Genomic DNA, 10,684 nt, shown 5'->3' with positions numbered 1-10,684 from the left:
TAATTTTTGAAAAAAAGGAATTAAAAACGAGTTTTTTTACCAAATAATTTTTTTAAATAGGTGCTTATACCTTGTATTTGTGACTTTGCTTCTATTTCAATACTTTTAATTTTTTGATAAACTGTTGTTGAAAAAATATTACATCACGTTATATTTATTTCCATTATTTATACAATTACATTGAGACAATTTTATTACATTGTGAAATAGAACCAAGTAGGTTTAATAGATAAGACATAAATGTATAAAGCCTTTACAAATAAATTCTTTACGAACAGTAACGCAGTTAATGTAATATCATCAAATGAGTGAAGAACAGTTTCGCACACAGTCATTTCAAAAAATAAATGGCGAATGATAACTACAGATAAACTAAACCAATGTAATAAAACCTGGTTAATAAACCTTGAACACAATTTTTGACATCCAGTATGCCTCACAACAATAGTAATTTTTCGACTTGACGCTACAAAAGTTTTATTACAATTTGTTATTTTTAGTCATTATTTCTGCCCAGCTGCATTTCTATTTACGTCAAAATTTGTGTTAGCGGCTTGTATTACAAAAATAAACATGTAATTAGCTTAATATTAAATTAAAGCAAATTTGATCAAAGTGCGTATGTATGTACATACTTAAGCCGATGAGACTAGACTAAATTTCGTAAAAAATCTCTTCCAACGAAACGTTTTCATTCTTCATAAAGAAAAGGTACTCAATTATTTCACCATTCTTTTCTTATCTATTCAGTTGCTAACGTGTACAGGTACCCTGAAGTCTCGATTTTTGATAATGTCCTCATATTTTGGAGGTGGTTCACAATATACTTCTAAAATACAAACATTTGACATATTTTCATAGAACTATTTTGTTATACCTGTATATGGTGGAGGGGCGCAAGGAAACACTCCCTGACTCACGGAATGATTTTCAGTGTTTTCAGTAAATGTTGGATTTATGTAAATTTCAGTAAGAGAAAGTTGTGGTGATGAAACATTTGTCATCCTTGCTAAAAAAAAATTGTCGACGTTGTCACTTAGAAATTGAACTCACCGGTATATTCCCTGTCTTGTTCATAAGTCCTTCTAATCTTTTGCAGCAATCCACAGAAAGAAGCAATAAATATTATAATTAAGCCACTCAAGAGAACCAATTCTATAACCATCCTGTATGGACATTAAATACTTTTGTTGTTTTAAAAGATAATAGATACGTACCCCATATTAAATGTAATGCTATCAATCTCATCGATTTTCGAAATTAATAGATTAGATAAGAATGGTTTACTATACGGTGTTTAATAAAGAAGAAAAGGCTTTACACATTTGCACTTTTGGAGGAAATCACCTCTGAAGTGAAAACCAACTAAACAAATCAAAAGTTTGTTAATGTGTTTAGTTTAAAACATATTTAGATATAGTTACCCCAACTTTTTACATCTTTAACAGACGAATGAAACAGATTTTTCAGTAAGGCTTCAAACACTATTTCTCTAGCCCATACTTAGGTGAACTGAAGCAAGTTTGTTAACAAAACAATTACATATGGTATTCCCAATGTTGTAAATTATTAGGATAAAGAAACCATTGTTTTATTAAACGCAACTTTGTTTGTTTAATGATAAGTTTGTTTTGTTCGATTTTAATACATTTGAAAAAGATTTTGTTGTAATCTTCTCTCATCTGATTTAAGTAGTAGGAGTAAATTTTTTATTGTTTCAATTATTTGTTATATCTCTCATATCTCATTTTTTAAACTGTTTTGTCTGTATTTGTCTACATTTTCACATGATTCTATTTTTTATATACCTAAGTCCTTTTATGTACCTAAGTTTTATTTAAAATTAAAACTAAAAACAAATTACAAAAACCCATTTGTCACTGATAATTATACGAGAGCTTTTTTTTTTTGAAGTAAACTTGACATTTTAATGAGAATTTTGTTTTCTGGCAGTTTTTTGAGTTAAATCGCCTAAAGGTAACAAAACTCGAATTAAAAATGTCAAGTTTTGCTTGAGTGTAATTCGGTAAGACAATTTAATGAATACGTAAATCACTAAATTAACAAATAAGGCTTAAAGTTAGGTTGCATTTTGTCGCTGTAATACAGTAGTTAGGGCAAACTTTTGTCGCGGTCATAGTCACAAAAACACCGCGGTTTATGGGATGTGTATGAAAAAAATTGTCACCAAAATTATACGTAAAAGATACACAGGGTGTTCGGTCCAAGTCGCCCCGGCCAATAACATCTAAACTTACTTTTTTTTTCAAAAGCTAATTTTTCAAATAATACTATTCATTCCTCGTTTTCTTAGTAAATGCATCAAATTTTTTTGGCACATCCGGTGTAGCCGGAAATGCTACCAAATTTAATTTTTCAAATGTAACTCCTATGTTTTTTTGCTCGAAACAATAATAATTGGCATGAAAAATACGGTAAATCACTATTACTTACATTTTACTTTACATAATGCACTCAGAAAACAATTAAAATTTTTGAATTTCATTGTAAATTTTGCAACGTAGGCGGATTTTTTTGTCAAGGTATTTATGCAAAAAGCAATATGCTTGGATACCGTTTAATTGTTAGTTTGACAAATTGTTAGTTTGTCAATAAATCTTATTCAGATCTTTAATAATGGATGATATTAATTACGACGAGTTGGTAGATCAGCTTTTAAGTGTTTTTCAAGTGCAGTAAAAATGGAGCAGAAGCTGAAAGACAGTATAGAGAAAAAAACTCAAATAGAGTTTACCCAAATCGTTGGAAATTTAATCGAATTGAAAAACAACTGAGACGAATAGGTTCGCTTCTTAAGACTAAGTGGTTCTTTGTGAAGAACAAGAAAATAGAAATCTGAATGTTTTGTTTTCAGTCGAAATCCAAGAGTTTCCATAAGAGTACTCGCTCATCAACTGACAAATTAGATTTGACAAACCAACAATTAAACTGTATCCAAGCATTTTTTTATTCACCCCTTTCCTTTAAAATTAAAAATCAGGCTACACGACCAATTTCCTTATAAAATTCTAAGATTTAAGATGTTTTTTGATTGCATTGTGTTACGCAAAATGTAATAAATAGTATTTTACAGTATTTGTCATGTTAATTATTGTTGTTTGGAGGAAAAAAAAAACATAGGTGTTCCATTTGAAAAACTAAATTTGGTAGCATTTCCGGCAACACCGGATGTGCTAAAAAATTTAATACATTTATTAAGAAAGCCGAGAATGAAATATTATTACTTAAATATTTACTTTTTGAAAAAAAGAAGTAAGTTTAGGTGTTATCAGCCGGGGCGACTTGGACCGAACACCCTGTATTTTTGATTTATTTTTTAAGTTGCAGATAAATTAAACATATTTGCTAATGACGACAGATTTAAATTAAAGTAATAAAAAGGTAAACATTCAAAATCTAGTAGCTGTTGCTTGCTAACAATACTAAAAGTAAAAATAAATATTTGTATGTTAATAGGTACATTTGTCAAAATACCCACCTACCTATACAATTTTTGTGAGTTTTTAATAACAAAAAATTATTATCTTTGCCTAACATCTAAAAAAATTAAGAAAATTATCAAAATTAAAACAAAGAAATCATTGATTTTATTAAATTTATTTATAGCAGAAAATGTTTTAAATGGATTGTTGTTGGCTAAAAGTTTGCTTTTGTTAAGTTTTTAATTCAAATTATTGTTTCTTTTTAATAGCCATTTTGCAAGTTTTGTGATGGCAATGAGAATCGGGCAATTATAGAAACTAGAAATTCAATTTTAAATACGTTATAATACTATATTAAAAAAAATCTTCTGAGATTTTCTCATACACTTAAAAATAAATCCTCACATATCAGAAACGAGTACATTCACAATCTCACACACCTATCACAAGATTTTCGAATGAAAATATACAATATATACAGATTGAGTCAAAACTTAGTTTCTATTGGTTCGCGGTACTAGTACTAGTACTAGTGGGAGTAACATTCGTCTTTGGTACAGCAGCTACTACAGTATTGTTGTTATTGGACGCAGCAATTCTCATTGCTTCCTCATACGTAGGAGGATCTGGAATGACCTTGTTTTTAGACCAGTTAAAGTTGAAAAACGCAAAACTTACCATCGTTGTACTTGTTTATTTCGTTTGTTATCGTGAAATGGTCTAAAGAGACATGATTATCATGTGTTGGCCATTGTCCTTGTTCTTGTCCTTGCACGCGACTGCTTATGTTGTAAATGTCCTCCTGTTGATTAGCTGTAATGAAAAAAATTCATCAAAACCAATGTAAGCCACAAGTGAGTAAAGAGCAAGCCTCACTGTCATTTTGAGCCACTAATCTGTACGATTTACGAGCCTTTGTTACAACTCTCCATTGTAAAAATACATACAAAATAAATAGTAAAACCATAAAAACTAAAAAAAGCACAGTGAGGAACGAAACATCGAACATTTGTAATCTATTGTTTACTAGAAACTGACTCCAACTTGTGAATTTTGAAGTTTGTTGTTTGTTTGTAAAATTAATAGAGATAAACAACATTTACCGAGGACATCTCGACTATAATTATTTGACTAAATTGTCTAGTTTCCATCGCAAGGTCAAATGACTTTCCAAAAGATTTTTCTTACCTTGATTAGGTTTATTTTTGCAACAGTACTTTAAACAGAAAGCCCAAACGAAGCAACCAACACAAGCTACTCCTGTGATCGTAACCGCAATCAAAGTGGGTACCATATTGCCACAATATCAAGATCTTTTATCGCAAAAGTTTAGATGAGTAGAACATATTACTAGTGATTTTCAGATAAATGCGTCAATGTAAAACAGGCGGATAAGAGTTGAGCGGAAAATGTTGACGGTTTAAATTTAAATTTTGGCAAAACACTCATGTTTTAAATATGGATAAACACATTTACATTTCTACCAAATAAAAATAATTTCCACTTTCTCGATGTTTTAATATTGTAATTCTAATGAAATAAAATGTTTCACTATCACTATTTTAAGAAGGATAACTAATCAAAAACAATACCGTGAACTTTTTAAATTTTTTAACAAATTATTGACTCATTGAAATACTTTCTGCGCATGAATTCATTTCTTATTCGACGTCTAATTCGATTTCTACGGTGTTTTTTAGAACATGGAGATTGAATAAATAATCGTACAAAAATGACGCACAAAACACAAATAAAGAGTACTATAAAGGCACTAATGCCATGTTCTATGGAGGACATCCTTTACCAAGTGTTAATTAGAACCAATTGATTAATGTTAGTAATCTTATCGAATTTTGTTCTGTAATTATCTTTGATTTTAGGAAACAATAGCTTATAAGTGAGCGTTAAAGTATGCATTTGTGTTATTTTAAAATGTCTCAAACTAAAAATAGATTTTTGTTAAGCAATAGATTTCTTTTGAAATTTTTAATTGTTTTTCTAAACAGTAGTAAATTATAGTTGTGAACTGTTTATACTAACTAAGCACATTTTATAGAATTGGAATAAAATATTTAGTATGTTTTCCGGATACCTATAAGTATCTGCTTGTGCCTATGCTCAGTTCCAATTCTTTATTTAAGAAAACTAATCTATATTTAGTGCGGCCTATAATTATATATCATTATCGCAAGCTTTATTGTATTTTTTATTGATTATGCTATTGTTCTCTTTAATTATGACGTATGCATACTTAAGCATGAACAAACTTCAACAGTAGGTATATAACAACACTCATCACGAGAATATTTATGTTTCTTTAATCGTGTATTTTATTTCAAAAATGGTAATTTAATTACTAATAATTACTAATAACTGTAATTATTTGTTAATTGAAAAAATAATAGCAGAATAGAAAAAACAAATATATAAATATACATACCTATAATAATAAGAATTAAAAAACATGTCAAATTAATAAAGAGAAAAAAGCGATATCTATTCTTCACCCAAATTGGTCTGATTACTGATCAAATCAAAAAACATAAAAAAAATAAGCATTTTTGGTCAAAGTTTGCTTAAAAACTCAAATGTTGTCGTCAAAAGAAGTGGACATTTCCTGTTATTAGTTTTTTTTTTATTGAATTAGTACCGACTGGATTGTATTGATATTATTTAGAATCGAACCTTGTAATCAAACCAAACAGATAAGCGGAAACCATGATTTCCACCGAGTTAAATAATTCCAATTTTAGTAAAACCTTTGGAGGAGCAGAAGACTTATCAATCACTTACACGTCTGAACTATTCTTCTATGCCTTTCTGCAAGTGCTGCTCTTCTGGCACGGTCTCGTGTTCCAGCTTTCTTACTCCGATATAAAGCTTTGCAACATAATGCCATAAAAGATATACAAAATCCAAAAACAGCACACACAGCAACAGCGGTTTCGCCATTATCACCCATGATGGGGTTAAGTACTAACTAAAATGGCTATTGATAACTGAAATAAATGCAGACATTTATCTATCAAGCAAATTATCTTATCACGATTTATTCCGACAAAACTCCTGTTAAATTTTATATTTTCATTACGTTTGTACAATACTGAGAGGTTTTTCAAATGTAGCCATGTTGTTATAATAATTATAATAATACTAATGCGGTAATAAAATGGTATAAACTATAAGGCAGTGTGCAAAACTTAAATCTGGACGTGAGTTTTGAAAAGAAGAATCTCTCCACTTTCAAAACAAAAAAAGACCAATCTCCTATTGGAGTTATTAACACATTAATTAATTAATTATATCCTCCCAACAAAGAATAAAATAACACTTTATTTAGTTTTTATTTATTATTCCCTTGGGAATAAAATAAATGAAATACCGATTTTTACTGTTAAAATTGCAACTGAATGAACTGAATATTTTCATAATTTGACATTATTTAACTTGATGTAAATTCTAAGTGAAACAGAGGAACTGCCAATAAACATGATGCAACAAATCTTTATCTACGATAAACAGCTAACAGCTATTTTCAGCCCTATCTATATCCTTAAATTGAAGGTAAATACCGGTTTACTTTGCACCTTTTAATAAAACACAATATGTATCAATTTGTCGTAAAATTACGAGTATTACACACTTGATCAGTTGGAGTAAAAATTTATTTTTCAAAAAAAAAAAAAAATACTGAAGAAATTAAGAACTATACCTTAATTTTTCAACACAATTTTTTTAATGCAAACCCACACGGGTTTGCAAAATCTATTGTTTTAGCTTTTCTTTTTATTAAAACGTTTTTTTCAAAGTTTTTGAACTTGTTCAGTTTTTTGTGCTCAATGGTTTTCTTTTAGCTGTTTATTTACCACAAGACAGTACCTACTTATAAGTTATAACAGTCTGTACATTAAGTTAGCTATATAAATAATAAACACCAGAGCACATAATAAAATACGAAAATGAAAATAACAATTAGGTACAGACACATACAACTGCTTGGTGCAATGGCACTTAACAGTAATAACACTAATAACACTAATACAGTCTTTCAACCTGAATGTTTAAATATTACCAGTTTGTAACAAAATTCCCTTTATAAATATGTACGAATTTGGTGATGTTATTATGTCTAGAAGACACACATTTATTAGTACTAATCTCAGAAATACGAAAAACAAAGAAAATATATAATTAAATGTAATGTGACAAAAATAAACTTCGTTGTAGACTTAATAACACAATAATCCTTTACTTTGTAGAGGTTCTTTTTATTTTTACTTTGACTTTGTTCTAGGTGTAGCTCGGTTTTAGTATTTGCAAATAAATTAATCTCTATTTAAAGTTGATAAAAGTCTGAGAATGGGTAATAATACAATATTTGCCTTTGTTGAAGTTGTCATAAATAGTCTCTTTATCAACATTATCAGTCTGATTTCTTGGAGATGTCTTTAAATATCTTGTGATTTGTAATCAGTGTCATTCATAATTTTCTAAAACTCACTTAGGACAATTTGTCCGCCTCTGTTAATATAGCGTCGATGTCTTGTTGCGTCCTCCACAGTCGTACTATTTTGTAGATCTTTTTGTCGAAAACATGTCACTATTAACACTGCTAACACAATCAATATTAAAACCACTGCAACAATATAAATTACGAATGATTCGACCACCATTTCACACTTTTAAGATCACATCAGTTTCACTAGAATGTGGGTTTGCATGGATTATAGACGGACTCGTAAATTTACTAAACCTGTAGGTATTATAGATAAGATAAAATATGCCTATGAAGATTATAATTATGAGAAATTTATGGCTTTATTTGTAAAACTTCTAGTTCAAATGCTTAAAAGCTTACGCACCGAAACTCTTCCATTAATCAATATATCAATTTTGACGTCAATTGGTTTGGTACGAAATAGGTATACTGTGTGATTGTGAAATATATAATTCTCAGTAGTCTTACCTGATACTTCAAGTAAATCTCTTGCATCACTCTGATAGTCCCATGGACTAGGGCAAACCCAATAAAGTAAGCGCCAGACTATTAAACTAACTGCTAGAAACAAAAGGATGCTAAAACTGTAAATATCAACATCCATGTTAACAACAACAACTCTTCACGACTGTTGCTTAAATAAAATGTTTTATGCAGAAAATTAGATGCAGATAAGATAACAGACATCTAAGTCTTAAGGCCCCAACACATGGAAATTATCTTTTTTTTTTAATATATGTAGGTATGTACATACATCATCGTGCACACAAAAACGGCCCCACCACATGGAAATTTTCTTTTTTTTAATACGTACATACATCATCGTGCACACAAAAACGCACCTGTGAAAATAACATTTAATTTTTGAATCCACATTCATGACGCTGCGATTATTATCAACAGAAATTTTACGCGTACACACATCAACGTGCGAATGCAAGATGCAGTATTAGTTTGCCATTAGAGTCTATTTTATTTTCTAATTGTTAGTTATTGAAGTAAAATAAATGCATCACTTGTTAAATTACCGAATACAAGGGTTGCTACAAACAATGTCAGACTTTGTTGGAGCCTTTTGCAAAGTGTGTTTAATTTCTAATGAAAAATTTTGACTAAAATGGTCAAATATTCATCAAAAAATGTTACATTTTTACATTCTCTTCAAACATCGTAGACCAAAAAAATGCTTCACCTCATTAATATAAAAAAATATATATTTTTTTAATTCCACACAAATATACCTCTACGTCCTCTACTCTCCTCAAAGGCCTTGGTCAAACCCGACACTATTTATATCCAAATATTAAATTGAAGCGCTAGTAACTATGTATGTACATACTGCTATAGTGCAAATTTATTGTAAACTGGCATCTTGATATCTACAGGTTAGTTAATCTAATCAACCTAAATCAAATAATATCACTAAAGAAGTGATATAAAAAGCTTTGACCGAACAACATAATAATTTCATCACACCCATCTCTGATATCAAAAATTTTCTTATAAACTCAAAAGTATAATTCTATAATTTTTATTTGTACAAATTGACTATTTATTCAAAAGCAATTCTCAATCCTTAAATTATTGCTTAAAAAATGTAGTGCCTGTATTAAAAAACGATAAACCTAAGGCGATTTTTTTTATTTATTATCGCAAATCCGAATGAAAACTTAAGTATTTTCGACAAAATTAATTAATCATTTGAATTTGTAAGATAATGGACAACAACAACAAATTCATGATGACTAATGACTTTTAATGTACCTATAGAGGGTCTTTTAGAACCTCGTCTAAGAGAAAAATTCTAAGAAAGTTAAAAAACCAGAAACAGAAAAAATGTTAAAAGATTCTATCTATAAAAATTGCTAAATTATGTTGAAATTAATTAAATTGAAATTTTACACTTTGATCCTATTTATTTCTGATGGAAAAATGTTTTTTCATGTTTTTTCCTGAATGCTATTAGAAGAGAAAACAGGATGCTGTATCGTGAATATTTTTTTAAATTTATTTCTTCCACTTCTAATGATAATAATAATTCACAATGAGCTAATATTATATTAACCTTAGACAAGAAAATTGCATCAGACCATATTCCTTCAAGTTCATGTTATATCAGTTTTTAAACATATTTTTGAAATAAAATACCAAGTATTACCTAAAAAAAACTCAGATTCCATACTATTGTAGTTATAATAATTGAAATAATAATCTAATGAATTAAGTAACAAAAACCACATAGGATTCTCCCTATTTATTGTGTTGTTTGTCAATTTGTAAAATTTTAGAAAACCATGTAATACAAATAAACAGTTATGACGTACAATTTTGTTTACGCATCACGAGATTTAAAAACAAAAGCTACAAACCTGAAAAATACTTGCCTGCATGTCTTTCTTGAAGGTTCATTTTGAACAACTTTTTTTTATATTGTAAATATTTCCTTATTCCTAGTACCAAAGTCACCAAAACCACAATTACAATTATAAAACCAATTTGATCGCGATCGACCATTATTTTTCAATAGGATCAAAATCATGTCAAATTTAAGAGCGTACTAAACCTTTGCAAGTCAGCAGCGGAATTCTTAATAAAACTATATTTATTCAGGAGGCTTTATTGTAAATAACTATCATGATAAGATAATTTTAACAATACCCCAAGTTCATCTAAAGACATGTTTGTTAATGAAGCCATAAAATGAAACAATTTAAAGCTTTACTTAATATATATATATATATAA

General features: G+C 29.0%; 2 protein-coding genes across 9 annotated transcripts in view; both read right to left on the bottom strand.

Moving 5' to 3' along the window:
- Positions 1-127: 127 nt before the first annotated feature.
- LOC123010632 lies at positions 128-1,583 on the bottom strand. Its single transcript, XM_044407677.1, has 5 exons — positions 1,425-1,583; positions 1,218-1,365; positions 1,054-1,166; positions 878-1,009; positions 128-829 (listed from the first exon to the last, which is right to left on the bottom strand). Exons 2-5 carry the CDS (start codon positions 1,220-1,222, stop codon positions 747-749), a joined length of 333 nt encoding a protein of 110 aa, XP_044263612.1. The 5' UTR covers positions 1,223-1,365; positions 1,425-1,583; the 3' UTR covers positions 128-746.
- A 2,185-nt stretch (positions 1,584-3,768) lies between these two features.
- The window catches only part of LOC123011321, a 7,619-nt gene continuing 703 nt past the window's right edge, over positions 3,769-10,684 (bottom strand). Inside the window, exons 1-3 of one of the 8 annotated variants that reach the window (XM_044408701.1) lie at positions 10,311-10,515; positions 4,122-4,256; positions 3,769-4,069 (exon numbers count right to left, since the gene is read on the bottom strand). In XM_044408701.1, the coding sequence (XP_044264636.1) occupies positions 3,945-4,069; positions 4,122-4,256; positions 10,311-10,455 (405 nt within the window). In that variant the 5' untranslated portion in view covers positions 10,456-10,515 and the 3' untranslated portion in view covers positions 3,769-3,944. Of the gene's footprint in view, positions 4,070-4,121; positions 4,257-4,319; positions 4,584-4,631; positions 5,048-6,236; positions 6,796-7,944; positions 8,353-8,409; positions 9,126-10,310; positions 10,516-10,684 lie in introns of those variants that run through there. The other 7 variants (XM_044408703.1, XM_044408702.1, XM_044408699.1 and 4 more) reach the window with 7 other exon arrangements.

Source organism: Tribolium madens, unplaced genomic scaffold, assembly GCF_015345945.1.
Source record: "Tribolium madens isolate multiple individuals breed KSU strain unplaced genomic scaffold, Tmad_KSU_1.1 Scaffold_91;HRSCAF=231;Tcas5.2_LG7, whole genome shotgun sequence".
In the NCBI taxonomy this organism is placed as follows: Eukaryota; Metazoa; Arthropoda; class Insecta; order Coleoptera; family Tenebrionidae; genus Tribolium; species Tribolium madens.
Note: the sequence above shows the minus strand (reverse complement) of the source record. Positions and strands in the feature narration are given on the sequence as shown.

What these genes read in the sequence shown, in the direction of transcription:
- LOC123010632 (XM_044407677.1), bottom strand. An exon ending in ACAAGACAGGGAATATACCG is followed by an intron (nt 1,010 to 1,053) that starts GTGAGTTCAATT and finishes ATTTTTTTTTAG; the next exon opens with CAAGGATGACAAATGTTTCA. An exon ending in CGCCCCTCCACCATATACAG is followed by an intron (nt 830 to 877) that starts GTATAACAAAAT and finishes TTTGTATTTTAG; the next exon opens with AAGTATATTGTGAACCACCT.